This window comes from Rattus norvegicus, chromosome 10 (genome assembly GCF_036323735.1).
Source record: "Rattus norvegicus strain BN/NHsdMcwi chromosome 10, GRCr8, whole genome shotgun sequence".
Lineage (NCBI taxonomy): Eukaryota > Metazoa > Chordata > Mammalia > Rodentia > Muridae > Rattus > Rattus norvegicus.
The window spans coordinates 86,598,159-86,625,951 of record NC_086028.1 but is presented as its reverse complement, the minus strand read 5'-3'; the positions used below and the strand labels follow the sequence as shown (position 1 = coordinate 86,625,951).

Genomic DNA, 27,793 nt, shown 5'->3' with positions numbered 1-27,793 from the left:
CCTTAAGAAGACTCCATTCATCCCTTGGCCATGACGCCAGCTACCACGCACAGACTGGGGCTCTGCCACTCTGCTTTTATTGAACCTGCTCAGGTGAGGGCACAGCGGGCTCTGCCCTGCTCTAGAATGGAGGCCCGGCAGGCGGGTGAGTGGCTGGCAGGACTCATGAGACATCCAACACAGAAGGAGCTCACTACAAACTGGGCACAGCACAGGACGGCCCACTGAGTTCTTTTATATATAAACAGATAATTAAAAAATTAGAGTAATATATAGTTCTCTAGAGAGAGGCTTTGCAACAAAAAATATATATAAAGAATATGACCTCCTGGACGAACACGCAGCATCTCTGAGCGGGGGAGGGGGGCTCCTCATGCACGGAGGGGGCCAGGCCTGCACACAGGCACCCAGGCTATTGCGTATTTTGGAAAGGGGTGGAGGAGCAGAGGACTGGCTGGGCAGGGTCTGCATTATTTCTTCTACTTGCAGGCTTTTTATGGCTTTGGCTAAAGCATGTGAAGCAGTGGAGGTACTAAAGTGCTAAGCTGAGGCCTCTTGGTCTCTGTAAGAACAAAAAGGGTTGGGTGAGGTGGGGGGTGGGGATGAAGTTCTTCCCTCAACCCCAGCTGAGAGGAAGCAGATGGAAGACAGCCGGTCAGCAGGGCAGGGGGGAGGCTCCAGGGTGTGTTTTAGCAGCCTCCTCCCTCCCTCCCTGCCTGCCCTGTGCAGCCCCTCGATCCCCCACATCTGTCCCTGCTGATAATACCCACAGGAAGGGAGGCAGTTCATCTCCCCTGCCCTTGGTTGTTAATCCTTGCCAGCAGCTGGGACAGAGATGGCAGGAAAGGCCCGCCTCAGCTCCATGAGCTTTCTCCCGTAGGGCAGGCAAACAGCCAGGAGCTGGGGTGGGGGGTGGGGGCAGGGCATTGGTTTAGGCAGTGAGACTCGGCCACTCCCTTTGGTCCCATCTGTAGCTCTGCACACCAAACTTGGCAAGAGGGGATCCTCCTGGTGAACAGAGCCTGCTAAGAAGAGCCAAATGTCCCTGACAGGGGAGAGGAGAGGCAGGAGCTGAAGGGACTTAGAGGAGTTGGCCTTGGTCCCTGAAGCCCTTGTGACTCATTCAGACCTGGACTCCTCCAAGATCTGGGGGAGGTTCTGGTCCCTGGGGCCTGGGCCAGAGGCTGGGGCTGGGGCTGGGGTCGGAACCTGGGTGGGAGCTGGAGTGGGGGCAGGGGCCTGGGCAGGGCCTGAGGGAGGTAGGGGAGCTTTGCCGCCAGGGTGGGAATCATGGGTGGCCTTGGGCTCGTTGGTGTGATAGGAGCCCTTGTATCGATGATTTTGCAGATAGAACAGCACCAGCATTCCCACAAGCCCCAGCAGCAGGAAGGCCACCAAAACTGAATGGAAGAAAAGCAGTGACTTAGGGAAGGTCTTTGGGGTACACACATACACACTCGGCCAAAGCATTATGTATACCCGTGTATGGCAAACATAACTGTCAGGCCATGGCTCTGTCTAAAATGGCTGAATTCTTGGCTTATCCACGGCCCACTTTACTCTTTCCATATCTCTGATGGTTTCTCCAATTTCTTATTTCTCTAAATGTTACTACATCTCTCTCTTTCCTTATCCTGTAACTAGGGCTACATTTTAATATTTCATTTCAATTAAAAATTTATAGCTGCCCAATCTTCCCCCAGCTATACACTGATGTCAGCATAGCCTGTCTCACCCTTCTTCCCTCACCCTTCTCACCGCTAACCCCTCCACCCACCCCGCTTCTGAGGACAGGAGCCAGGAAAGATGCTGGCAAGGTGGTCTTGGGAAGTTGGGTTCGTGGCCAATGCTACTTACAACCTAAGAGTATGGCAATCCATCCGTCGTCATGGTAGTATGGGAAATCTAAAGAGGAGAAAAGGCTGATCAAGGGACACTGCCTCTGTATTCAGAGCCATTTCCAATCACTGTCACCCCACCTCCATCTTCACCTGAGTCTAGCGATTTACCTGGGGGCAGGTACCAGGGATCAAGCTCTGGTGGCACCTCGGAGACAAGGCGTGGCATAGCGCCACAGTTAGACTCCGACAGTTCTCCTTGAACCCGCATGGCCTCCGCCAGCTCAGCAGTCATGGGGCGAGGGGTTCGGAAATGGGTCTTGAGAGGAGCCACATTGTTGAACCGGACACCAGACAGGCAGCCTGAGAAACCTGGGGTGTTGTACCGCTGAATCTCTGGGTCAATGACTCCTGTCTCTGGGGGAGAGGCCACCGAGAGAGAGGCATCTAGATCCACCCGGAAGCCTTGCCCCTCTTCTGTTCCCCTCCCACTACCTTCCTGCCTTCCATTTCTTCACTCTCACTTGCTCTTTCCCCAGATCCATCCACACAAGCAGCTTACCCATCACACGCCCTAGATACAAGGCCTTGGGGGAGTCCAGCTGGCTGTCCACCAGGAGAGAGAACTTCTGTTCTGTCAGCGGGAAGTAGTCCACCTAGGGTAGGAGTGCGGGAGGGAGGAGAACCCTGGGTAGACATAGCCAAGACCATAAAGGAGTTCACTCCACCCAAACCAGCCTTGCTCAAAGTGAGCGAACCCCTGGGCCCAGAGGTAGGAGCTGACACATAACTCAATCTGGTTTTGGTCCCCGTCTTTGCAGTTTACCAGTAGTCTAACTTTATTTTTTTGGGGTGGGGGGTAGGGTGGGAGGTGTCTCTACATAGCCCCAGCTGTTGTGGAAATCCCTGTGTAGTCCAGGCTGGCCTCAGATTCGGAGATCCATGTCTACCTCTGCCTCCCAAGTGTTGGGATTAAAAGCTTGAGCTGTTGTACTACACTTTCTTAGGGGGAGTGCCACAAGTTGTCTGAAGTTCAGGTAGCAACGTGGCAGTCGTGTCTCCCCTTTTCCAATGTGGATCTCAGTATCAAACTCTTGTTATCAGGTTACCCACTGAGCATCTCACCAGCACCACCTCCCCTTCTTTGATATAGGGTTTCATGTAGCCCAGGCTGGCCTCAGACTTCCTGTACAGCCACGGATGGTCTTAAACTTCTGGTCCTCCTGCCATCCTCCCACATACTGAGATGACGTGCCCAGGCTACGCAGTGCTGGGGGTGGAACCAGGGCTTCATGCCTAGTAGACAAGCACTCTTACCAACTAAGCTACATCAATACCCCTACTAGTTCGACTGAGAAAAACACTTTACCTTCTTCAGCCTGTTTACTGATTTGTAAAGTGAGGCTCAGAATAGTTTCCAGTCACACCTACTTCACAGAGCCAATGGCGATACATGCGAAAATCCCTCGCATACGGAACTGTGTTTCAGACATGTAATCCTTTGACACTTTCTTGGTGCCATAGCCAGGATCATGAGGCTATGACTTAAACTGGCCCATCCCCTTCCGCCTGTACCTGGATAAAGAGGTTTCGGTAGACCCGGGTGATGTTGACACTATGGGGTTGGCCATCGGTCACTGGCCGGGTGGTTAGCTGGTACACATAGGGACTGGTGCCCAGCTGATAGCGAAGCTGTAGGGTCCCTGTAGGGTGGGAGGAGGAACATGGGCTCTTCTCTCAGCTTCCACAACCCCTCGGCTTCTAAAGTGTGGGTCTTTGCATTCATCAGTATCTCGGGGGTTTGGGTGGCAGGAGGGAGACAGCCGTGGAGGACTTACCATCTTCCTTGATGAGCACGGCCATGTAGTCACGCACAAAGGAGCTGACGTAGAGCAGGACTGCAGGAGCAGAGCTGGTGCTGAAGCTAAAGGAGACCTCCTCTCCAGTAACATTGTACACGGGCCCCCGGTATCCGGGCACTGGCCGGCCAGGCCTTGGGTAGTCGGGTAGGCGGTACCCAGGACCATGGTACCCAGGCACGTAACCAGGAGTGTCGTAGCCTGGGATATAGCCAGGCTCATAGCCCGGTACCGGCCGGCTCAGCATGTGAGAGAACTCCTGGGCCGCAGAACGCAGTGCTGACTGGAGGTTATAGCGCATCCATGTGCCAGTCTCAAAGAATCCACCAATATCTGAGGCAGAGATATCAAGGTGAAGGCTCCAGACGTCTCAGTCACAAGTTCAAAGGGTTTTTACGTCACCAATCCATGCACATAACCGTATCTGCCACTATTTGCTTTTTCCCCCCTTTAATTTTGGGGACACTTTCACTTTGTGGCTCAAATTTAGAATCCTGTGCCTCAGCCAGCCTGTCGAGTGCTGGGATGACAAGCTCACACCACCCCCTGTAGCACTAAATAGAAGAATAGTCGTCTAAGAAACGGAATCATCTGGTCTCATCCCTGCATTTACACCTGAGGAAACTGAACCCTAAAGATGAGTGATGATTTCTCCCAAGGACGAGGTTATATGGACAGCCAAGGGAGGCTGAGGATCTCTGTGGCTCACTGTCCAGCCAGCCTACCTAAATATTGAGTTCCAGGTCCCAGTGAGAGACCCTGTCTGAAAACACAGGGTAGATGCACTTGAGAAACAACACTCGGGGTTGACCCCTGGCCTTCATGCGCCACCAACATACATGCACATACATCTGCGTATACACAAAGCAGATATGCATGGGGCCTGGGAGCAACCTGTGTGACCTTGATGATAGTGAGAAAATGGGAGTCATTTGTCTAATGTTGGGGCTCTTGTGTCAGCTAGCTCTACCGTCACTCCCTTGTTATACCCAGCATCTTCTAATGCCTGATTGCCCCATTTAAGAGCTCAGTTTTCCACGACTGCTGACTTGTGTTATTTTCCCTTCCTTCTAAACTCCCATCATGCCCTAAGGCTCCTTGTCATCCCCACTCCCATCCCTGGTGACCAGCAGCACTGACCGTGATTACAATATGGTCCATCAAAAGCTGTGAGGTCACAGTCACACGTGTAGTAGCTGTATCGCTCCACACAGCGTCCTCCGTGGAAACAGGGGAACCGGGGGTGGGTGCAGTGGCCCGTGCAGTTGGGGAAGGTGCCCTCGGAGGCATTGGCACGACCCTCCAAGTTCAGAGTCACTCCATTCAAACGCATGGCCCTCAAGCACCCCACAAATGGGCGCCTCTTAAGCTCTGCAGATCCTGGTCAGGAGTAAGTGGAGAGGCTAAGGCTGGGGGTGTAGCTCAAAGGTAGAACATCCCAAGAGCTCCCCTAAAATGACTGCAGAGCCAGAGACAGGAGTAAGTACTATGAGTGGGAAGGGAGCCCAGGGGGCTAGGAGGAGGGACTAGGATATAAGGGAGCAAAGGAGATATATGGCCCCCTGGCTCACTTGGGCAGGGAGGATTAGAACATGGACTTCCTAGAAACGTGGCTCACGAGAGTATAGGAGTGTCATGGAGGCTCTCTCCGTGCTCCGGGGTTGACGCTTACCCACATAGAGGGGTTGGTCATACTCCAGCCAGATGTACGTCTGCAGGGGCATGGGCCTTAGCACCCAGGGCCGATGGTCCACTCGCAGCCGGGCCTGCTTCACGTTGATTTCAGCCCGGACCAAATGCCACTCGTCATCATTGAACTCGAAGTCATCTGAGTGCACTGTCAGGTTCTCATCCCCATTGCCAATATCAAAGGCAAAGACCACATCCCGGGATGCTGGACAGCATGACAGCAGGTAAGGGAGTAAAGAGAAGCCCAGATCTCCTAGATCCCTCCCAGAATTCTTGTCCAGTACAATCTCCTCACCTAATGGGGTCCCCCTATGGCCCTCCACTTCAAATTCATAGCCTAAAACAATCTACGAAAGAAACCACACAACCTCTTCCCCAGTTTTACAGATTTCCTGCAGCCAGTATCCCATCTTCCATGCCCAGGCTAGAAGCTTAGCTAGTTAGGGTTGAGACCTCAAGAGCCTAAGGGCTTGCAGAAGCAGAGTATGTGCCCAAGGGTCACTGGCCACACAGCCAGACACCAAGACAGTAAGTCTAGGACCTAGAGTGATTTCTAATCCTCTTCCTGCCATCTCTCAGAAAGGCGACTGCCCTGTTCCCTAACCCAGCCCTCTCTATCTTCCCATTCCTCCTGGTCTGCCCACTCACTGTTGAGCTCCACTCTCACGTAAGGTCGGCGCCACTGGCAGAAAGGACCCCCCATGTTCTCTAGGAAGACTCCTGAGGGAGCCGAGGTCCTGAAGTAGAAGGAGACATCAAGGCTGTGGTTGGCACGGATTGGAGGGAAACGCAGTGCAGCTCCAGTGCGGAAGGAGATAGTGTTCCAGGAATTGCCTGCGAAAACAGAGTGAGGAAGGCCTTGTCAAGGGAGGTGGAGGGTGGAGGAGTAAAGGAGCCTCAGTGGACAGGAGGGAGGGTGGAGCAGGGAGAGTTGGGGAGCCTCTTTGAACAGAGACTAAGATGTGGAATGAATAAGGTGCAGAAAGACAATGGAGGTAAGATCACAGCTGGAGCATCTGGCCATGTGACTTCATCCTCAGGGGGTCAGGTGATCTAGGTTTCGGGAACAGCCAATACTGGATAGGCACACCAAAGTCTGCCACTCACGGTCACCATAACAGCGCAGAGGCCTCAGGAAGAACTGAGCTTCAGAGCTGGAGCGGTTTGTGTCACCTATCACTACCTGAGTGACAGGCAGATGGTCCACAAAGGTCAGGAGCCCCTTGTCTGTTCTCCTGTGGGAATAGGATGCAGTAACTCAACCTTGCCTCTCGGCTGCCCCTAGAGTCTTGAGGAGAAAACCCTGCCATCCTTTCCTCACCACTGTGGCTGGTCAGCATCGCAGTTGCAGTGCAGTGCAGGGTCTATACAGCTCTGGTCCAGCCCACAGGCACAGCGTTGGATCCCAGGCTGGGAGCCTCCCCAGTAGAAATGCTGTTCTTCATTTCGGCCAATCCAAAAGCTGTAGGGGTAGCCTCCTGGGGCAGACACCAAGCAGCTTCTAGTCCCCGCCTCTCTGTCAGCCTCTAAGTTCCTCTTACCTAGGTTCAAGCATCCCTGACCTCACCCCCCACCCAAGGCTTTCTACCAGCTATGCCTTGCCCTCCCTATCACCAGCCTCAACCTGCAGTGTTGAGCAGCCGGGAATTGTAGCAGGAGAACTCGATCCACTGCTCACAGTGCTGGGAAGCATTGGCCAGAGCACTGACTTCCTCCCAGGAGGCATTCCAGTATTGGATGGCCCCCAGAAAGGGCCGGTCCATGCTGGAACCTGTCACTCGAGTGGTCCATAGCCTGTCATGTCGCACAACTGTCCATGCTCGGTTCTCTGAAAGAGAGGACAGAGCTTTAGCTGTACGTGAACATTCTGTCTCCCTCCTTACCAACCTAGCTAGAGCCAATCAAAGTGGCCAGCCACTTCACTGCAGTCCAGCCTTGGGTTCTCCGCAATGGAGGATGGAGATGAGGCTGCTGCAATGGCCAGAAGTGGGAACTTAGCTGTAAGGCTACATTACAAATTGTTAGGTGTTCCTTTCCACGCTGTCCTTTAGCCCCACTACAGTTTCATCTTGACCCCTCCTACAGCTTCTCTGACCTCCACATCTCCTACATTGCCTAGTCAACCCTCTACCCATCAAAGCCGCTTACCTCGGATATCACAATACACTACAAATGGTTTCAGGGGTCCACTGCCATCAGGATCAATGGTGTAATTTCCAGAATATTTCCCGCTGAGGCGATAGGCTTCACAGGACTCCTTATACAATGCTAGTGGGAGCAACAAGGCAATTGTGAAACTAGAAGTCTAGAAGAATGGTCATCCCTACCATCTCTAGCAGCTTCCTGATCCCCAACAACACCCCACCCCACCCCCTATACCATCTAGCTTACGTTCATGGCAGGTAACTCCCTTGTAGCCGGTGAGTTCGCAGTAGCAGATGAAGTCATCCCAAGACTGGTAGCAGCGCCCATCATGCTCACACATATTAGGGCTGCATCTGGGGGAAGGGTCAGCACAAGGGAAGGAGGCTTGGGACCAGCTACCCAGAGGACCAGACTCCTAGCTCGCTCTCTCTCTCTCTCTCTCTCTCTCTCTCTCTCTTTCTCTCTCTCTGTTGTGTGTGTGTGCGCACGAGTGTGTATGTGTGTGTAGGAGGGCATGAACATAAGCAGAAGGGAGATTATTTTTTAAAAAGAAAAATGGAAGTGAGCTTTGGAGGGGTCACTTGTTAGGTAGGGAGAGAACCTTCTAGTTACCTGTCTGTGATGCCACATGTGTCAAAGAGGACCTCAGCAAAGTAACCAAGCTTCCGAAACTCTACCAGAGTGAGGTTGACCAGTTGACCATCCACCTTGAGCAGCTCCATGCAGCCATGGAATGCTGTCTGGTTGGAGTGGCAGCCCCATCGACTGGCTGGTTTGGGACAACCTGGAGCAACCACACCTGTAAGGTCCTTCCCAGGAGAGCTCCCAGAGCCGTGCCCCACCCCCTGAGGAAATGCCAAGAGAAAGCTGTATATTAAATGAAAGGATGCAGGAATCCAAGTGCAAATAAAGGCAAGGGACTACACCCCAAGGTCCCAGAGGTGAAAGGAGGTTTGGTCTCTCTCCAGTACTCTCCATGTGGCCCCATCAGAACTGAAATAAGACTGGGGTTGGGGATTTGGCTCAGTGGCAGAGCGCTTGCCTAGGAAGCGCAAGGCCCTGGGTTCGATCCCCAGCTCCGAAAAAAGAACCAAAAAAAAAAAAAAAAGCAATGGGACAGAACTGAAATAAGACCTTCTCACCCAGAGACAGGGCAAAGTTGCCACTCACCACCAAAGAAGTATGAAGTCCCTGTGCGGATCAGCAGTGGGTATGATACCCTGACCTCTGCCCCCTCCACATCATCAATACTGATGACCGCATGGTTTTCCTGTGCCACAAAGTTCACCTCATGCCAGAAGCCATCATTCAGGCGGTACCCTGAACAAGAAAGGAAGATGGGGTAAGTGGGCGGAAGAAGTAAGCAGAATATGAGAAGATTGGTTTGTTCCCCACTCTCGCACCTGTCTTAAAGAAAGAAAGAAAGAAAGAAAGAAAGAAAGAAAGAAAGAAAGAAAGAAAGAAAGAAAGAAAGAAAGAAAGGAAGAAAGAAAGAGAGAAAGAAAGAGAAAGAAATGAACTGTGCGCATGAGCGCAGTACCCTGGAAAGCCAGAAGGGGGAGCTGGGTCCTCATGGAATTACAGTGGGGCTGGAGAGCAGTTCAGTAGCTACTTGCATAACACCCAAGCGGGTTCCAGCCCCCTCGCTGTGTTTTTGAGACAGGGTCTCTCTGTATTCTGGCCTAGAACTCACTATGTAGTCCTGACTGGCCTCAAACTCGTGGTTTTCCTGTCTTGGCCTCCCAGATGTTGGGATTATGGGCATCAATTACCAGAAGCCACCATGCCCAGAGAGTGGATGGTCTTGAATGGGGAAAGCAGCAGCCCCACTCTGGATCCCAATCGCAGTCTAAGTGCACCCCATTATTACACTTCACTCCTTGCGCAGTGGCACTTCTGATGGTTCCCTTCACTATCCGCAGCCCTAGTCATTGACACAGTGTGCAAAACTGATTCTAACTGGCAAGCATCTTCAGGAATCCCCCAGAACCGGAGAACACCTGTGTCTTCCAGATCCCACCCTTTTCCAGCCTGCTTGTGCCTCCCCAAGAATCCCTCACCCGCAGCAAACTGAAGCTTCTTGCGGCCAGTCTGCGCGATGGATACATTGACTTGCCCTTCACTAAGCATCAGCTCCACATGACCCAGCCCATCCCCCAAGCGGGAGAAAAGGAGCAGCCCTGTGAGGTCCCAGGTGCGGAAGCGGAAGGAGACAGCAAGGCGGCCTCGACGTGGAAAGCCAGGCACTTGGACGAAGTTGTGAGGGCCTCCGAAGTTGATGGGGTGTGGAACGGGATCCAAGCACCGGAAAGCCACATTACCCTAGAGCAGAATGGATGGATGCATCAGGACTCGCCATCAATATTCTCACTGGGTTTAAAGACCCAGTTGAAACAATCCCTAAGCATTAGTGGAGATAAGACCTCCAATTGTTTTCCTTCCATCACCCATGCAAATATGTCCATGTTTGTGGAAGAGACTCTATCTAACAAGCCTGCTTTCGGACTCCCCCACCCCACCCCGTGTTTGCTTTTTGTTGCTAATCCTAATGTCCACAAAACAAAAAAATTTTCCTCTCAGAGTGCTAAGAGCAGTATCATAGAGCACAAGCCAAATTTAGCCCAAAGGCTACGGAGCATGCGCACAAGCTCCAGAGTCGACCGAAGAGGAAAGCTTATCAAGACTTCCAGTGACAGACAGTTCAGTGACTACCCTGTCACTTCAGAGTCACATGCTCCTGATCAAACTGCTCTCAGCCTCTGCACCTCACTTTTCTTGTCTAGCTAACAACTGGATCGGTTCACAGCTTAACTAAGGGGTGAATGGTACTTAGAGCTTTGAGTTCGTGGTACTCCCCCCACATCTGAGAAGCTGACCGTTCTGAGTGGGTCTCATCCCCAACAAGACCTCTTTTCTCTTTGCCTCTTGGCTTTCCAAGTGGCTTTAATGTCCCTGTCCTCCCAGATCTCCCTGCCCCACTGGCCTCGAAGGTGATCCGCGAATGGCGCTGCACTGCCATTTCAGCTATGTTGATCCGGTTGTAGATCACGTTTTCTATACAGCCACGGAAGTTATGGCGGTAGGCCAGGTTCTTACGCGCTGCGCCCACTAGACCTCCGATGAATATCTGTGGGAAGCAGGTGAAGAGGGGTTTCCCTGGGCTGAGGGGAACGCCTGCTTTTCCTGTGTGCATGCTCAGTAAGTACCCTTTCCACAGTGGCGTACTGGCCTGGCTTCCAAAAGCCTTGGAACACATTTCCCCAGCGTTAGTACTAAACTTGTGTTTAGGCTTAAAAGCCTTAACATCAGTACTAGTTGGTTGTAGGCCTTCAGTAGGTCAAATGGTCAGTCTTAGATACTTAAAATGACGATGGAAACATGTTTTTTATCAACCGTGCAAAATTTTGGGAGGAGACTAGGGGACAATTTTCTGCTTTTCCCCCTGCACCCCAAATCTGGATTTCTAGACCCATCTTAGTAGATCTCTGGTGAGGACCAGAACAATGACAAGAACTAACTCTAACTCTGGCACATGGGATGGGGGAGTGGATCCCCACCTTCCTATTATCACATCCCCAAAATGGTACCCCACCCTTAGTCACCTCATTTTCGAGATTCAGCCTTTCAAAGTCGCCGTTGAGCACAAAGCGATGTACGTAACCATCCAGGGTGAGATTTGCTTCTCGGCCGTATCGGTCCACCCGCACATAATGCCAGCTTAGGTCATTAAGTACGCCACCAGCGCTCACCGTGGTGTGACCAGGTCTCGGCTGGATGGGGCTGCTGCCTGAGGGCAGTGCAGGACAGAGTGAGGACTCTAGCAGGCTCTAGCTCCCATGCCAGCAGCAGCTCTCAATACAGAGTAGAGGCTACCCAGGACCCAGTCAAAGCCTAGAGTGGAGAGGAAGCCGCTGCTTGTATCTCATTACAGGGGTATTATGGAAAGCAAAGGAGATACAAAAATCATTTTGTGTGTCTGTATGTGTTTGTGATGTCTAGTTCAAGGCTTCCACACAGTTGGTAAACCAAATCCAGTTCTGACTCTTAAGCCCGCTGTTTTGCTAGCCCCAAGCGCTACAAAAGGGAAGTTCGATTCAGACAGCTCCTGGTGGGGTTCTGAGGCTCACCCAGGCTCATGTGCAGCAGCAGGTGTGCTCCTTGCAGTTCAAGCGTCACATAATCCCCCTGGGAGCCTTCGGTGTGCAACAGCAGCCCGTCCTTCTCCTCTGTCTTGAAACTAAAAGCGAACACGTCCCAAAGACTTTGACTGGCCCCTCGCTGGAAGCGGTATGAAATGGCATCATCGCCGTCAAAATACAGGATGTTGGACGCTGTGCAAAGGACCGTGGGTGGGTGGAGGGACCAGGGAGATGGTCCCTCTCAGGGTCCTCACCCCCACCCCCTGGCCTCCACAGCCTTACTGTAGGGACAACCGTAGATGCCCAGCCTCAAGCCAATCTTGCCGCGGGGGTTCCAGGCCAGTGGCACGATGCGGATGTAGCGAGCCGTAAAATGGTAGTGCAGGTCATGGCGTACCACCGCCGAGTCGTTGACATTACCGAAGAAGGTCTGTGGGGATTGGGAACATTAGTAACTGTGCCTCCACCCTCAGCTTCCCTGGCAGCGATAGCTTTAAACCTACCCAACCTTGACTGGAGCAGTAACAACAGGAGTTTACTCCGTCTCCATGATTACACAGTCTTCCTGGTCTAGAGTGTCCTATTATTTCTTCAAAGTAAAAATCGAATGTCACTGCCCTCAGTAAGCTCTCCTAGGTTTTACCCTAAATTGTGTTAAACCTTATGGTTTATGTGTTAAATCCTATGGAACATTCTAAGCTGACTAGATTCCAAGAGAGGGGACCTCACCTTTGCCTCATGCTGTCCCCTCCCCTTCCCTTCAGGCTAGTGCCCAGCCCAGGGCTCAGAGCTGGGGAAGGCTCCCCAAGTATGTGCGCTTGGGCACTGAGAGTACCGCGTTGTGCCCTTGTTGGTAGAATGGTGTCCAGCTGTCCACACGGTCCCCGTAGAGCAGCATGTAACGTGTGACCCAATCCCAAGAATTAAAGGCTCCCTGTGTGGCCACAGCCCGGATTCGATGCTTCTTCATTAAGTCTATCTGGAGCCAGGGATTCGGGTCCCCAATCCGGGGCGACCATCCACTGATGCCTACAAAAGGGGCAAGGGCTTTTACCACCTACTCTCCTCTCTCAACTCTCTGGGGGGGGGGGGGGGGGAGGTCCTCCTCCCCTCCCTGGTTGGTTAAACTCACCGTGTAGCCGGGCAAAGCGGGCTGTGGTAAAGAGTCCATAGTAGGAGGAAGCACCCAGAGACCGTGCATACAGAGGCCCCACCAGCTCCTCATTGCAGCCATCTGGGAGTGGGGGTGAGGAGATGAGCGTGTTAATGTGACCCCTCTTCCAAAGGCTGTGCCCACTTAGCAGTTAAAGCGCCTCTTCACTGCCCCCCTGTGGCTGACTCAGCCCTACCTTAAAGCCCGTGCACTCAACCTGAGCTGCAGCAACAGCTACTCCCTGGGGGAATTTGCCCTCTCCTCTTGGGGTACCCATAGCCTCCATCTATAGATTCAGAGCCAGATCCTTGCTAACCCAGTGCCTCCCCTGGCTCAGTGCTCCCCTAAACATAATCCCCAAACTTCAGCGTATTTAAAATTTAAATGGGCCTCAGAACATGAAATTAACCCCAGCCTAACCATTGCTTTCGTTCATCAGCACCCCTCCCCACTAAAATGTGCACCAATCCCCAAATCAGACCTTACTCCCCAATCTGCCCCAGCCCCAGTCCCATTCTTAGCATCATCCTTGGCCTTAGTCGGGGTCACCAACTCCTATTTGGATTCTAGCCATAAAATCCAGCCTCAACCACAAACCAACCTAGTCCCTGGGCCAGCTCCCAGTTCTAGCCCCAACCCCTTAGGGGAAATCCTCAACTCTAGCCTGGGTCACCAGTACAGCACTTACAGCCAACCCTAACCTCAAACCTAGGCACCAGCTCCCGCTTGGATTAACAGCTCCAAATCCCCTGGGTTGACTGGTTCCTCAGATCAGAGACCAGCCCCAGACGGCGGCGGCGCGCGCGCAGCAGCCTCAGAGCTGCATTGCGGAGCGCTGGGGAGAGGCAGGGAAAGATGGGAGCGAGCCGGCGCGTGCGGGAAGGACCGGCGACCACCCAGCCGCAATGCGGTGCAGAACTCGCCCAGTAAACTCCAGACTCCTGCACCAAATCCCACCTGCCTCTGAGACCAGCACTCACAGTAGCCCCAGCCCTGGGCTCCAGAGACCACAGCGGCGAGCAGAATGCTGAAAAGCCGGAGACTCATCATGCGGAGCTGACCAACCCTGGGTGTCTGCCTTGTGCCGCTAGGGCTCCGGTTCTGGCTCAGGCCCCCAGCTTTTCTCCTGGGGTTCGCGGCTGACCGATGCTGCTTTTTCCGTCCTCACCCACCCTTCCCTTTCTCCTACCCCCAGTCAAAATCAATCTCTCTCTCTCTCTCTCTCTCTCTCTCTCTCTCTCTCTCTCTCTCTCTCTCTCTCTCCCCCTCCCTCCCTCCCTCCCTCCCTCCCTCTCTGTTCCTCTCTCCCTCCCGCTCTCTCTCTCCCTCTGCCCCCCCACCCCGCCTCTCCTTGCACGCACGTTTTTTCCCGGACCCCGCGCAAGCGCGTGCCTCAGCCCTGTTCCGAAAGGGCGGGGTAGGCAACCTGCCGCTGGGAAATACCCCCAAGTAACCCAAGGCTGACAAGGAATGGAGCTACAGGGTGGCAAAAAAGAGAAATCGGAGGAGGCGAGGTGGAGCCTGGCATTTTCAAGGAAAGGGGAAAAGCTTTGGAGAAGGACACCTAGAGATGGAATGAAGGGCAAATTTAAAAAAAAAAAAAAGTGCTCCTGGTTCAGTGCTGGAAACTGTGAACTTTCACCTTACTGTACCTTACATAGGGAAGGCTCGGAGGAAAACAAAGCTCACACAAGACCATGCGAGCATTCCTTTTCCTTTGACTAGGTAGAAACCAGGCAAGGTGGGATGGAAAAGTGAACCCGCAGACCCTAATCTCCACCTCCTTCTTGGCCCTTCTCCCCACCCCTTCCTTCCTGCCCCACTAGTTATTTAACTTTAGCCCCTGTGACTGTACCTCAGAAACCCTTGTAGCCAGAGATGGGGACCAAGCCCACAGAACAGGTGGGAGTCGGGGCAGGGAGGCGGAAAAGGGTTGCAGAGAGGGTGGGGAAGGGGAAAGGAATGGGATTCCCCGCCTGATAGCAGGCCTCTGCCATTTAGCACCTGTGCAGGAGCCTATAAATCCTATGTAAGACCCCGCTGGTGTGAGTGTTTTCAATATGTCTGAGTTCTACTGGTAGGGCGGGGAGGAGAGAAGGGAAAGGAGAAGCCCTTTAGCCTAAGCTTGAAGTCCAGGGTCCAGGGCTGACGCAGAGTCCTGCATCTGACCTGCCTTCCATGAGAGGGCCCTCAAAGCGAACAGAAGAGCTGAGATTTATTAATAATACAAATGCTTGGTCTAGGGGGAGTTAGATGTTTCCGTTGTCTGTTATCTTTCATGGTTTCAACCGTGCTCACTGCTAACCTTGCCCCATGGGGTGAATAGGAAGGACCTCTACACTGGGTAGAACACATTTGGTAAGTGGCATCCAGAAAGAGTCAGTGGCTGCTCAAGGTCACCCGGGGGAAGCTCGAAGCAGAGCTAGGGAGACTGCAAGAGAAGCTTAACTGCCTGCTCAGGGTACACTAGCAAGAATCTGGAAAGAGTATATGCGTCTTCTGCTGGTGTCGAGGCTTCAAGTGAGGGACTAGTGTGTGAGAGGGAGAGGTGTAGGAATGTGTCTTACACGGTCCCTCTTCTCATTTTGATGCCATCAGGTCTCCTGGGGACCTTACTCCGGGTATGAGGAGGAGGCTTATTCAGCTGGGCCGCTGCCGGAGCTCTGTTACAAGGCCGATGTCCAGGCTTTTAGTCGGGCCTTCCAACCCAGTGTCTCCCTGATGGTGGCTGTGCTGGGTTTGGTGGGCAATGGCTTAGTCTTGGCCACCCATCTGGCAGCCCGCCGAACTACCCGATCTCCCACCTCCGTTCACCTGCTCCAGTTGGCCCTGGCTGACCTCTTATTGGCCCTGACCTTGCCTTTTGCTGCAGCAGGGGCTCTTCAGGGCTGGAATTTAGGAAGTACCACCTGCCGTGCCATCTCAGGCCTCTACTCGGCCTCCTTCCACGCAGGCTTCCTCTTCCTAGCCTGCATCAGCGCCGACCGCTATGTGGCCATCACAAGAGCTCTCCCAGCAGGGCAGCGGCCCTCCACGCCTAGCCGTGCCCACTTGGTCTCAGTCTTCGTGTGGCTGTTGTCGCTGCTTCTGGCTCTACCTGCGCTCCTTTTCAGCCGGGACGGGCCACGGGAAGGCCAACGACGCTGTCGGCTCCTTTTTCCCGAAAGCCTCACGCAGACTGTGAAAGGGGCAAGCGCCGTGGCGCAGGTGGTCCTCGGCTTCGCGCTGCCTCTGGGTGTCATGGCAGCCTGTTATGCGCTCCTGGGCCGCACGCTTCTGGCCGCCAGGGGGCCAGAGCGGCGGCGTGCACTGCGCGTCGTGGTGGCCTTGGTGGTGGCCTTCGTGGTGCTGCAGTTGCCCTACAGCCTCGCCCTGCTGCTGGATACAGCCGATCTACTGGCAGCCCGTGAGCGGAGCTGCTCCTCCAGCAAGCGCAAGGATTTAGCTCTGCTGGTCACCGGAGGCTTGACCTTAGTCCGCTGCAGCCTCAATCCGGTGCTGTATGCTTTTTTGGGCCTGCGCTTCCGCCAGGACCTGAGGAGGCTGCTACAGGGCGGAGGATGCAGCCCGAAGCCCAACCCTCGTGGCCGCTGCCCCCGCCGACTCCGCCTTTCTTCCTGCTCCGCTCCTACTGAGACCCACAGTGTCTCTTGGGACAACTAGGGCTACAATTCCAGAGAAGGGGGAGGGCTAAAGAAATGATCCCAGGGAGGGAAACAGAAAGGGGAGGTAAGTAGGGGGACGTTGAGAAAGACTTTAGGATTTAAAGGAACTGACTCTGTGCTCAATTAAATGATTCAATGCAAATGATATTGCAACCCAACTACTGTTACTATTTTTGAATTAGCAGCTTTGGAAATGAGTTGCAGCAGGGCCAAGGCAGTGGGTCACACCCCCCCCCACGCCCCTGCTTGGATCTGAGTAGGAGGTGTGAGGGGAGAGGGGTTGCTGAGTCGGCTAAAGCTTTGAATACTGACACGCCCTCTGCTTCCCTCGGTCTCTGCCAACCGAGGTGAGGTGAGAAAGCTGCCAAGGTGAGGAGGGGCGGGGTTTCTCCTCGCGAGTCACCGTAAGAAAGGGCTTTTTAACAACCCTAGAGCTATCCAGTAATGGCTGCTTTAGCCAAGTACCTAGCTCCCAGCGTGTGAAATATGCGCGGTGATGTTGTCCCAAGCTGTTTGTGCGTGGGTCTGGTAGGGGCAGGAGACAAGAGATTCTAGCTTGGGGTGGGTTTGGGGATCCCTTCTAAAATCCTGCTGTGAAAAGAAAAACGTATTTAAAAAGTTGAATCTGATGGTGTGTGACGACCAGATACCTGTAACCCCAGCCACTCCAGAGGTTGAGACAAATAGAAAAATGTTGAGGCGGAGTTTTCCACATAGGATTTTAAAAAAATGGGGGGGGTGTGCAATTTGCAAATTTCCCAAGAGGAGTTAATCAGCCTGAGCTCCGGGTGCGGGTGCGGGCGGCTTGTGCTGCTTATTTCCCCTGGGGATCAAGTCAAAGGAAACGCGCTGAGCTTGCCAGGAAAGGGGAGGTTAGATATCAGACAGAACTCTCCCGCAGACAAGGGTCTAGGATCTTGAAGAGGAAGGGAGGTTATGGTTGTGGAGTCCCTGGCCCTCTGAAATCTCAGCATACACCACTTTACTGTGAAAGTACCGGCAGGATGGCTTCTGGAGATGGTACATTGATTTCTGGTCTTTGCTTTGCATAATCACAAGTGCCAGGATTGTGCTCAAATGAGACAACTCTCCCAGTTTAGTATCTGTCAGCAAAGTCAGACCACCGCTCCAGCCTGGAGTCTAGGAGCAAAAGGGGCGTGGTGTACAGGTCCCTAGGGAGCCGTTGGCCTGAAGTCTGCACTTCGTCCAGCCTAGCGTAGCCCAGCCTTGGCTAGTCGTGCGCCGGTCCTAGAGCCTCAGGCGGTAAAGACTTAAAACTTTGGCCTCTTGGAACCAGAAACCAGGAAAGGCTCGAAAACTGTGCATATATTCCAAGAGGGATACACTACCCACCGGAGTCCACCTGGAGCCCTCCGCCAGTGACCGCGGGAATCGCCGCTGAGTCAGCAACGCGCACTGGTGCGCGCCCGCTGTCTAGGCTGTAGCGCGGACCCCGCCCTGGACTCTTAGCACCCTCGTTAACCCCTTCTTGTTCAGAAAATGCAGCATAGTTGCCCTGAGGGGCTTCTGATCTGTCGATTTTCTGAGACCACAGAATCCCCGAGCATGCCAAGCCACTCTCCCCATTCCACTTCGATGCACTGTAAATTTGCGTTTATTTCAGATCTTTGTCTGAGACTTCCAGGAGCTCCTTTCTCAGCTTTTTCATCTCAAAAGTGGGGGTCGCTAAGATCTAAATCTGGACTCTTTTAACTCCAAGGATGGAGAGCTGCCATCTCATCTAAATCCTCTCAGCTAAATCTCACACGCTGGAGTGGGGTGCCTCAAAGATATTAAGGCTCTCTGCTTTTGCAGGGACTCCAAGATGTGACAGGTAATCACAGGCCAGTAGCTCGGCTTCCTTCCAGTTTTATGCCCTTCCTTCTCCAGATCTTCGAGAGGGTTTTTAATTTGCTGCTTGGTGAGCCAAGAGTTAAAACAAGAGCACGAAGGCGGGCCTTCGTGACGCCACAGACACCCTGGTCCGACCTCAAAAGCTGGGGCGTAGCTAACATCGCACCGCCCCCTCCCTCCCCAGTTTCCCCCGCCCCTCCGCACTGTCGCTCAGCGAGACACGTGACACAACCCGCCGTGGTTTTGAGCTTGGGATTGGTCTCACTGGCCGGCGCCAGGAACAGTGATTGGGCAGAGGAGGCTGTGATGCAACGTAGACCCTACCCAGTAAAGAAGGGAGGAGAGAAAGAAGAGGGAAGGCGGAGGGAAGGAGGGGGGGGAAGAGAGGGAGGCGGGGTCTGGGAACTCTGCCCGCGCCCCCAACGCGCCAGTCCCGGGGCTGCAGGGAGCGCAGCGCGCGCCGCCCGGGCCCCGGCCACCGGACGCCCTACCGGACACCACCCTCCTTGGAGCTTGGACAACCGCCCACCACGATTGCTGCACCAGGCACTTCTCCTACAGGGCTGGACACTACAACGAACACTACTTCCCAGCTCCGGACATTGCTCCCCGCTCCCTTCTCCCGGCCCTGGACACTAATCCCCCCTCCTCTGCCCGGGCCCAAACATCGAGCCCCCAACGGGTTCTGGTGGTAGTTCTCTTGCACCTCAGTGCTGGACACTGCCTCCTTCCGGCCCCCTTCTTTCCTCTCATCGCACCTCATCTCTACCGAGTTCTGGTCGGAGCACCTTCAGTTTCTCAGATTCCCTGCTGCTCCGGCAACGCTGCCCGCGCCCCCATTCCCAGGCTGCTCGCCCGGATGCCTCTCCCCGGGGGATTGTGGTGGCTTCTTTGCTGCCGTCGAGGCTTCACTCTTCTGCACCGGGACTACGGGGACGGCGAGCTTAGCGGGGACGGGGACGAAGACGAGGACGACGAGACCTTTGAGCTAAGGAGCCCGAGTCCAGCGGGCGGCGGGAGGGTAAGTCTAGAGGGATTTAGAACCGTGTTCAATCCTTCCTACTACAATCGCCGTCACGCCTGAACCTGCTCCATACTTGGGCCAAACTCGGTCCTCTTGGCCAACTGGAAATGTGGGGGAGATTCTTGTCTGAAGGCCAGAACCCCGGAGCTCCAGGGGCAAGTATCCCTATTCGGGATGTGCCTGTGGGCCTTGCGCCTCACACAAGGCGCTGTCCACCTGCTGGGGGCCCTGAGGCAGAGGAGGCGTCACGCGTGGCCCGACCTGGCCCTGCCTCTCCCTTCCCTGCCGGGCCCGCGTCCCATCCCGTCTCCTTCCGCCTCCGCCAGAGCCAAGGAATGTGGCGAGGCCGGCTGGGCGGCTGGAACGCCTGGGTTCGCTCTGCTCATAGTTCATGAGCACTGGGGCCAGATGCGGGAGCTCCCACCACGGGATCCTGGGCGAGGGGAAAAAGACATCCTAGAATTGGGGTCTGCATCAGGGACCTCACAAAGAAAAAGCTCAGGACGATGGCCCTTTGAGGACTTCTCATTATCCTGCCACTTAAGACAGAACTCTCTGCCTTCTCTGGTGAGGTTCCTGGGAAACCAGGGGGAATGGGTGAGGGTCACTTGGTTGATGATTTTTTTTTTTTTAAATCAAATCTCCCCTGGGAGAGAGACACTCTGGAACAATTGGTGTGTAGGACCTCCATCCTCACACCCTTACCCACCAGAGGCAACCAGACTTCTGTGTGCTGTGGCCTGGGTCCAGTTCCTATTCCCCACCACCACCCCGCTCAGGGGTCCCCAGCAATCCCGGTGGCTCCATTCCTGGGTGGGGCGGGCTGCACCGAAGCCAGTGCAGGAGCCAGCACCTGGCGAGGCAGAGGGCAGATAAATATAGAGGGGAGGAGGGGAGGAGGAGGGGGGAAGCAGGGGACTGAGATTAGGGTAGTTGGGGGGTGGGGGGATCAGTACCTGCCCTCTGATGGAGTGGTGGATAGCCCCCCCCCCAGAACCTCCAGAAAAGAAATGGGTAGGTTCCCAGGGCAAGAGTGAGACCTGGAAGTTCTCAAGCTTCCAGCATGGGTAGGATATCTGTCAAATAGGCCATGGCCTCTCTTGTGCCCCACCTCCACCCCACTCCTAGGAGCTCAGGGACAGGTGTCCCTAGTCCTCCTCCCCCAATCCTCCTCCTGGCTTTAGCAGTCTGGGCTCAATGGGACCGTGGCACAGTTCCTGTCTAGTTAGCTTGGCTCTGGGTTGATTTTGACCAACCTCAGACCCCAGGTTACAATTGAAGTTCCTAGGCAGGGTTTATGTACAAGAAGGGCAAAATTCCAAACCACCCTTGGCCTGAATTGTATGCACTTAGCAGCCTCATGCCCTCCTGAGCCCTAGCAAGGGGGTCATATGTCACTTTCTTCAGGGTTGTCTGCAAAGTAACACACAAAGCTCTTGGAGAACATCTTCTGTAAAAGGGCCCCTTTTCCCTTCTTCGTTCAGCCCTGTAACCACCCTTGCCCAGTCTTGGGTCCTGCAGTTTTCCTGGGAGCCTATCTTCTCCTTCCCTGGAGGTTCTGAGCAAATCAAGGAGGGTGAAGGAAAGAAAAATTGAAGAGGCTTCCGTGGGTAGAAGGGACTTCATCAGGCTTCCAGTTCGAAAGATGGAGAATTAAACCCCAGAGATGGGAGGGGACTCTCCTAAGGCATGGCAGCTGCTTAGTGGTCCAGCCTCTGTCAGCAGAACACAGGTCTCCTGACTCCCAGCCCTGTATTTCCCTGCCCCCATACTTGCATTTTCAAAGGGCAATGGATAAAAGTCTAGAGCTCATAGCTCTCGGGCATTCTCTAGTGGTCCTCAGAGACTTGTATGTAGAAGGGACAATCCCAGAGTGGCTTTGGCTCTTCCTGCCCGGTCACCGGACTTCAGACACTCCTTCCTCAATCCAGTGAGAGATGTCCTGGGCCCATGTGAAACCATTGGTGCCAGGGGTCAAGGCCTCTGAGTGTATTCCTGCTTCTCTCCCTAGGGTTCCCTGGACGTTACACTGACTCAGCCAACAAGGAACGGGCCCATCACAGACAGGTGAGCTTTTACTCTACGTCTTTTAGTTTGAATATTGCAGCCAGTTCTCAGGACCCCCTTCCTTGCTGTCTTCCCTCCTCGGGTTGTGCAATAAGGGAGAGGCCTGTGCCTCCGGACGCTGTGGTTTGGCTGGGGTCCCGGGGGGCGGTCCAGCCGGGGGCGCGGGGAGGAAGGGGGGTCCTAGTTATTTCTGGTGCAAGGTCAGAACGGCCCCGCGGTTCCCACAGCCTGGAGGATGGGTGCCCAGTGAGGGAGCATGTACCCCTTGTAGTCTGGGGGAACCCCTAATAAGGAGACGGAGTGGAGGCCCTTCAGCCTCGTCCAACTTTTCATCTCTGGTCCAGACTGCAGAGCTGGGAAGAGACCTGGAGCCTCATCCCAGACAAGGGACTTCCGGAGGACGACCCTGACGTCATTGTGAAAGGTGGGAACACCTGGGTCCAATTTTGGAGGCCCCCAAACACATCCCTCCTAGGAATAATGTCTTCCCTATCTCCCCACCCCACCCCCCAGGTTGGCTGTACCGGGAGCCCCGTGGAGGAGGGGCACGGCCATGGTTGCTCCCACGCAGAGCTTGGTTTGTGCTCACCAGAGATTCCCTAGACCAGTTCAGCAGCAGCGGGAAAGGGGCAAGGCGTCTCGGAAGTCTGGTCCTCACAAGCCTGTGCTCAGTGACTGGGCCGGAACGTAGGCCCAAAGAGACCGGTGAGACATCTTGAGAACTTCCCTACCTTCCTGGTAGGGGCCTCAACAATCCCTGATTGCTCTCTGTGGCTTCTCTTTCCACCAGGTCTGTGGTCAGTCACTGTGTCTGGCCGGAAACATAGCATCCGCCTCTGCTCCCCACGCCAGGCAGAGGCAGAGCGCTGGGGGGTAGCACTGCGTGAGGTGATTGCCTCCAAGGCTCCACTGGAGACCCCTACCCAACTACTGCTCAGGGACATACAGGTAAGAAAGTTCTCCAATCAGAACCAGGAGGGTTGTGGTCCTAGAAACCTTCTGGTCTCATAAAGAACTCCCTTCCTCTATTAAACGAGCCTCTTCTTGACCTCTAGGAGAGCGGTGGGGACCCAGAAGCAGTGGCCCTTATCTACCGGCGGAACCCTATTCTGAGGCACACCAGTAGTGCCTTGTATGCCCCACTCTTGCCCCTGCCTTATGAAGTCAGTGCTCCAGGTGAGTGAGTGAACCCTAGATCAAGTCTCCTTGATGGGATGGGGTAGACCTGGGGTAAGAATTGAATAGCTGAAGGGAGTTTTCAGTCTTTTGGGGTTCTAGCCATCACCTGACTTCTCAAAGTGTCTATGGGTGTACCTGGAAGCAGTCTAAGATTGGAGGCAGCAAAACCAGAACAGGATAAAAACTCTGCCTCCCTCCGGCTTCTACCCCTTAGGGTCTCATTCTGATTACTTCCTTCAGAAGCATTTACACTTTCCTATCTTTTTTTCATTATCCTCTTAAGACTAGGACACATCATCCTTACAGGTAGTGGGAAACCATCATTTGGGGGAATTGTGCCAGCCTCATCTAGGGACACTTCTCCCTGCAAAGGGAGTACTGACTGGCTCAAGTCATAAAGCTAGAGGCTTACAGAATGTCAGGAGCCCTGGTTTCGGTTTCCAGAGCAACTTTTTTTCTTTTACTGGCTTACAGTGATGGCTCTGGGTACCCAGTTAAAGAATGTGGGGAGGGGTTGAATATCTGGCCCCTAGTGTTTCTCTCTTCCTCACTAGGAAAGGCTAAGCAGGCTAGAGAGGAGTTCTTGAGAGTTTGGGTCTGTGAACCATTGCTTTTCCTTTCATTAGTACCCTCCTTTCCATGCCATCCCCTGTGCCCTTAAACTCCCTCTGACCTTCCTCTGGATGGTGCCTTCCTCCCAGGGCGCTGCTCTGTGTCCCCTCTCCAAACCATCCCTCCACCTCCACCCTCCCACAGGTCCAGGTTATGCACCCTTACGAGAGGAGGCAGTGAGGCTGTTCCTGGCACTGCAGGCGCTGGAGGGGGCACGGCGCCCTGGGCCCCTGATGCAGGGTGTGCTCCAGACCTGCCGGGACCTGCCTGCACTCCAGGACGAACTTTTCCTGCAGCTGGCTAAGCAGACCTCTGGTCCTGCCGGTCCCCCTGGGCTCCCTGCTACTCAAGATCCTGCAGCCTTGCGATACTGGCAGCTTCTCACTTGCATGAGCTGTACCTTTCGGCCCGGGGGAGCTGTCCGAGGGCACCTCCTGGGGCATTTGGAGAGGTAAGAGTGGAGGCCTCAGTCCAAAAGCTACCAGGCTGGGAGAGCATGGCAGACCCTGTGTAATAGTTTGAGAAATGGAGAACCAAGATCCAAGGAAGGGACGAGACATGCCCAAGAGCTGGCCTGGTGCTAATAATGTATTTAGTACCTTCATAGGAATTACAAGATCATATCCCACGCATGACCAGGTGAATCACAGCAAGGCACTCCCTTTGGGGGAAAAAAAGTATAAAAAGGCAAGATTTAAGGAAGCAATGTGCTTGGATTTCAGATTTTCTTTTCTTTTTTTCTTTTTTTCTTTCGGAGCTGGGGACCGAACCCAGGGCCTTGTGCTTGCTAGGCAAGCGCTCTATGACTGAGCTAAATCCCCAACCCCTGGATTTCAGATTTTAATCCCCCTAAGATCATGGAGCTGGAGGAAGTAGGTAGAGTAATTGTAGGACAGCAGGCTAGAAGGAAGGAAGGAAGGAAGGAAGGAAGGAAGGAAGGAAGGAAAGGGAGGAAGGAAAGGGAGGAAGGAAGAAAGAAAGAAACTAAGAAAGAAACTCTTGGGACACTGTTCCTTGGATTCCTTCTAATTCAGGACGGAGCAGGCACTCCCAGACTCAGAACTGGCAGAATATGCACGCTTCATTCGGAAAGCCCTGGGCCGTACTCGGGGCCGAGAGCTGGTGCCTTCGTTAGCAGAGATTTCTGCACTGAGCAGAAGGCAAGAGCTGTTGTGTACCGTACACTGTCCCGGAGCTGGAGCCTGTCCTGTGTCCATCGATTCCCACACTACGGCGGGAGAGGTGAGGTCAAAGAAAGAATCCCTCTCGTTTCCACTTCGGAAACTCACCTTCCAGCTTTGTTTACCCACAGTACTGGTGGTTGAACTCAGGGTCCCCGGTACAGGGTACACCCTTTCTAGCTTCTCATGCCCAGCTCTGGTACCGTTTTGCCCCTAGTCTCAGATTTGTTTCATTGGGAATGGTGGTAACAAAAACGAAGGGACCCTCTCCAGTAGGATCAGCTCTTTCCAGAATTCTGAAAAAGACTCCCGAGTGGTTTGACTTTCGTCTTCCTCCCTTCTTTCTAGGTGGCTCGAGAGTTGGTGGGTAGACTAGGTTTGGCCCGGAGCCGGAACGCATTCGCTTTGTATGAGCAGCGAGGGGCCCAGGAGCGAGCCCTGGCTGGCGGGACTCTTGTGGCCGACGTGCTCACCAGGTTTGAGAAGTAAATGTCCAGCCCCAGCCCTGCGCTGTATTAGCCAATCCACTTTGTCTATCACTGAGCACGTTTATCTAGGCGTGCCAGTAGCTAGCTGATCTGCAGACAAGTCCTTACCCGCCGGTGGTGTGTAGTCTTGATTTAAAAAGCTCGCCAGGGCCCAGCCCCCAAATGTGTCTTGTCCCTGCCCCTTCCCCACCACTAGCCTGCATCCAAAGGGCCCTGCTTCCCGGTCTCAATGCTGCTTTTTCCCTTCTGCAGTTTGACCTCAGAGGAAGTCGGACTGGAGGACTCGCCCGACTCCGGGTGGAGGCTGTGTCTTCGCCTTCACGGACCTCTGCACCCAGAAGGGCTATCTCCAGAGGGTCACGAATTGCCTTTCCTCTTTGAGCAGGTGGGATCTCTGGTTTCCACGCCTCCAGACAGACCAAACCGACCAAAGCTTGCACAACTCTTATTCCCAACCAACTTCATTTCACCATTCTGGCAACCCCACGGGAGACTTTCCTCAAACCCAGATCTCCCCAGATTCCAAACCCGGAGGTGTCTTTACAGCTTCAACACTGACGCTGTACTTCCCTTGCAGGCGCACGCACTGCTGCTGCGCGGCCGGCCGCCCCCACCCGATGACACACTGCGCGCCCTGGCGGCGCTGCGCCTGCAGAGTTTGCACCGCGACTTTTCCCCACGGGGTCCCCTGCCGCTCCTGGACCGTCTAATGCCGCCCCCCGCCCCGCCGCGGGAACAACCGTCGCGCCCTGCCCGGAGGCCACCGCCCTCCGCCGCCCTGCTGGCCGGGGCGCTCTGGAGCCCTGGCCTGGCCAAGAGGCGGGCGGAGCGTGCCCGGCGCATCGGGACGGGCCGCTCGACGGAAAGCACAGCCCAGGTGGGAGGAGGAGGCGGCGGCAGCACGACGGCTGCGGTGCTGGGAGGCTGGAAGCGGCTGCGGGGCATGGGCCAAGCTGAGGCTATGGCTGCCTACCTGGCTCTGGCGGCGCAGTGTCCGGGGTTCGGCGCTGCTCGGTATGACGTTCTGGAGCTGAGCACGGTGAGGGGGAGAAGGGAGAAGGGGGACTCTGGTGGTCCAAGCCCCAATACCTTTATCCCAGAGCCATAGGCCTCCCTCTATACCCCCAGTGAGGGTTTTTTCGCCCATCTCAAACTCCTGGACTCTCAGGCTTTTGGGCTTGCACCTCCAGGTGCTTTTGGCCACTCCACACCTGTGCTGTCAATCAAGGGTCAAGGAAGCTTTCGGATCGCAGCCATCTCCCTTACCAGAAATAAAGATGCAGCAGCCCCGCCTTCGACCCTGACCCCGCCCATCTCTCTGCAGGAGCCTGGTGGAGGTGCTCCACAGAAGCTCTGCCTTGGTCTGGGAGCAAAGGCCATGTCGCTCTCCAGGCCTGGTGAATCAGAACCCATCCACAGTGTCAGCTATGGTCATGTGGCCGCCTGCCAGCTAATAGGCCCTCACACCTTAGCGCTGAGGGTGGGTGACAGCCAGCTCCTCCTGCAGAGTCCCCAGGTGAGAACAAGGGTGGCTGAAGAGAAAACGCGGGCATAGGTACAGCTGTACATACTCGGGTTCCAGCTGTGGTCAGAAGCAAGCCTAAAGAGCTTTCAAGGGATTGGGGGGAGTCAAATGATAGACTAAGACCAAGATAGTACAAAGAGTAACTGGACAGGAGTCCACTGGAGAGGCCTGAGGCACTGGGTAAGTAGGGAGGGAGTCTCACAAAGACAGCCTTAGGAAGATGTGGGGAAAGAGATGAGAGGTGGGAGGAATGAGTGTGAAGGGAGAGAGGTGAAAGGGAAGAGAAAGTTGCTCAGCCTGGAACATGCAGGAACCTACCTAGCAGAAGCTTGAGCCCTAGAGCTTAGGAAGAGGAAAGAAAAAGAGAACCCAGTGGGTCCTGTTACACACTGCCCTCTGCCCTCTGTTAGGTGGAAGAGATCATGGAGCTCGTGAATGCCTACTTGGCCAACCCCTCCCCTGAGAGGCCCTGCAGCAGCTCTGGTCCTCCAAGCCAAGACCTGTCGGACACCTCCCCTCCCAGCCAGCACCAAGTTCTGGAAAAGCCCCAGGGACAGTCTGGCTGCTTGAGGCAGCTGCAGGACTAAGTCTGCCAAGAGGTCAGGACTTTTCTTTTGCCTCCAGCCTGAGACCGGGAGTGCTCCGAGATCTGAGGCAACCATGGACCCTTTTTGGCCCTGCAGGGACAGGGTACACCCACACCAGAGGGCAGCAATGGGTGTGGACAGTTTTCTAGTTTGTTTCTTAATTTATTTGTAGAAGAAAAAAATCGCTATTTACACAAAGCCTTCCTGAGGGACTGTTGTTGGTGGGACAAGTCGGAGTCCCCATGGCTCAGAACAACCCCTCCCCCCTTCCAGGACACCCACACACTGGGCTTTTACCAGGCACTGAGGGAAGTCTGGATACCACAGAGCTCCACCCTCCTTGACCTTCTGGTTTTAACCTCCTCCTGGCCAGTATGCCATCATAGGATGGTGGGTGGAGCGGGCAAGAAGGCAATACTGGAAGCTGGCAATTACTCACCCTCTGTTTGCCATGAAGTGGTATGAGGGTGGCCTCCTGTCATCCCTGGCCTGTGAGGGCAGTGAGTCATCAAGACAGGCACTACCCAGGTCCTCCCTTGGTGTTCAGTTCCTGGGCCCTATCTGGTCCATGTTTCATTTCCCTGTGCCTTCAGAATGAAATGGAGAGGTGACTGGGGCCGCGTGCAGATGTAGAAACATCTCTGGTATGGTGGGCGCAGGACTACTCTTGAATTTTTTATTCTGTCAGGCTGGTTCAGTACGGTTATGTTCCTGAAGACGATGGTGGTCCTAGACAATGGGACTCCTCTATCCTAGCTATTCTAACTTGCTCAGACCACCATGGCCCC

The 27,793-nt window shown here is 54.4% G+C and overlaps 3 protein-coding genes across 15 annotated transcripts; 2 read left to right on the top strand and 1 right to left on the bottom strand.

Moving 5' to 3' along the window:
* Positions 1-55: 55 nt before the first annotated feature.
* Positions 56-15,812, bottom strand: Cntnap1 (contactin associated protein 1). 12 transcript variants are annotated; one of them, NM_032061.2, is made up of 24 exons: positions 13,804-14,026; positions 12,803-12,904; positions 12,506-12,699; positions 11,953-12,100; positions 11,659-11,862; positions 11,134-11,318; positions 10,515-10,658; positions 9,592-9,853; positions 8,702-8,851; positions 8,144-8,315; positions 7,778-7,884; positions 7,535-7,654; positions 7,011-7,214; positions 6,708-6,864; positions 6,494-6,621; positions 6,035-6,220; positions 5,370-5,591; positions 4,838-5,077; positions 3,677-4,030; positions 3,414-3,541; positions 2,401-2,494; positions 2,010-2,255; positions 1,858-1,905; positions 56-1,400 (listed from the first exon to the last, which is right to left on the bottom strand). In NM_032061.2, exons 1-24 carry the CDS (start codon positions 13,871-13,873, stop codon positions 1,120-1,122), a joined length of 4,146 nt encoding a protein of 1,381 aa, NP_114450.1. In that variant the 5' UTR covers positions 13,874-14,026; the 3' UTR covers positions 56-1,119. The 12 variants fall into 12 exon arrangements, with proteins under 12 accessions (NP_114450.1, XP_008766346.1, XP_038942890.1 ...); XM_008768124.4 differs by lacking the exon at positions 13,804-14,026 and adding an exon at positions 15,679-15,812 and having other exon boundaries at positions 62-1,400; XM_039086962.2 differs by lacking the exon at positions 13,804-14,026 and adding an exon at positions 15,391-15,530 and having other exon boundaries at positions 62-1,400; positions 12,506-12,717.
* Ccr10 (C-C motif chemokine receptor 10) lies at positions 14,679-17,116 on the top strand. Its single transcript, NM_001108836.1, has 2 exons — positions 14,679-14,725; positions 15,422-17,116. The coding sequence occupies exons 1-2, from the start codon at positions 14,702-14,704 to the stop codon at positions 16,484-16,486; spliced, it is 1,089 nt and encodes a 362-aa protein (NP_001102306.1). The 5' UTR covers positions 14,679-14,701; the 3' UTR covers positions 16,487-17,116.
* A 1,353-nt stretch (positions 17,117-18,469) lies between these two features.
* Positions 18,470-27,203, top strand: Plekhh3 (pleckstrin homology, MyTH4 and FERM domain containing H3). Of its 2 annotated transcripts, none has more exons than XM_006247365.5 (13): positions 18,470-19,363; positions 21,378-21,433; positions 21,778-21,857; positions 21,947-22,138; positions 22,224-22,381; positions 22,489-22,609; positions 23,369-23,675; positions 24,259-24,466; positions 24,754-24,890; positions 25,146-25,278; positions 25,471-25,932; positions 26,218-26,409; positions 26,829-27,203. In XM_006247365.5, exons 1-13 carry the CDS (start codon positions 19,202-19,204, stop codon positions 27,003-27,005), a joined length of 2,385 nt encoding a protein of 794 aa, XP_006247427.1. In that variant the 5' UTR covers positions 18,470-19,201; the 3' UTR covers positions 27,006-27,203. The 2 variants fall into 2 exon arrangements, with proteins under 2 accessions (XP_006247427.1, NP_001032279.1); NM_001037202.1 differs by having other exon boundaries at positions 18,787-19,363; positions 24,754-24,881.
* Positions 27,204-27,793: the final 590 nt, after the last annotated feature.

Coding starts and splice junctions, on each gene's coding strand:
- Cntnap1 (XM_008768122.4), bottom strand. CDS start 13,873: ATGATGAGTCTCCGGCTTTTCAGCATTCTGCTCGCCGCTGTGGTCTCT. Junction 12,905..13,803: donor AGCCCAGGGCTGGGGCTACT/GTGAGTGCTGGT, acceptor CCCCACTCCCAG/ATGGCTGCAATGAGGAGCTG. Junction 7,215..7,534: donor AGTGTATTGTGATATCCGAG/GTAAGCGGCTTT, acceptor CCTCTCTTTCAG/AGAACCGAGCATGGACAGTT.
- Plekhh3 (XM_006247365.5), top strand. CDS start 19,202: ATGCCTCTCCCCGGGGGATTGTGGTGGCTTCTTTGCTGCCGTCGAGGC. Junction 22,139..22,223: donor ACGTAGGCCCAAAGAGACCG/GTGAGACATCTT, acceptor TCTTTCCACCAG/GTCTGTGGTCAGTCACTGTG. Junction 22,610..23,368: donor TTATGAAGTCAGTGCTCCAG/GTGAGTGAGTGA, acceptor ACCCTCCCACAG/GTCCAGGTTATGCACCCTTA.
- Ccr10 (NM_001108836.1), top strand. CDS start 14,702: ATGGGGACCAAGCCCACAGAACAG. Junction 14,726..15,421: donor GGACCAAGCCCACAGAACAG/GTGGGAGTCGGG, acceptor TGATGCCATCAG/GTCTCCTGGGGACCTTACTC.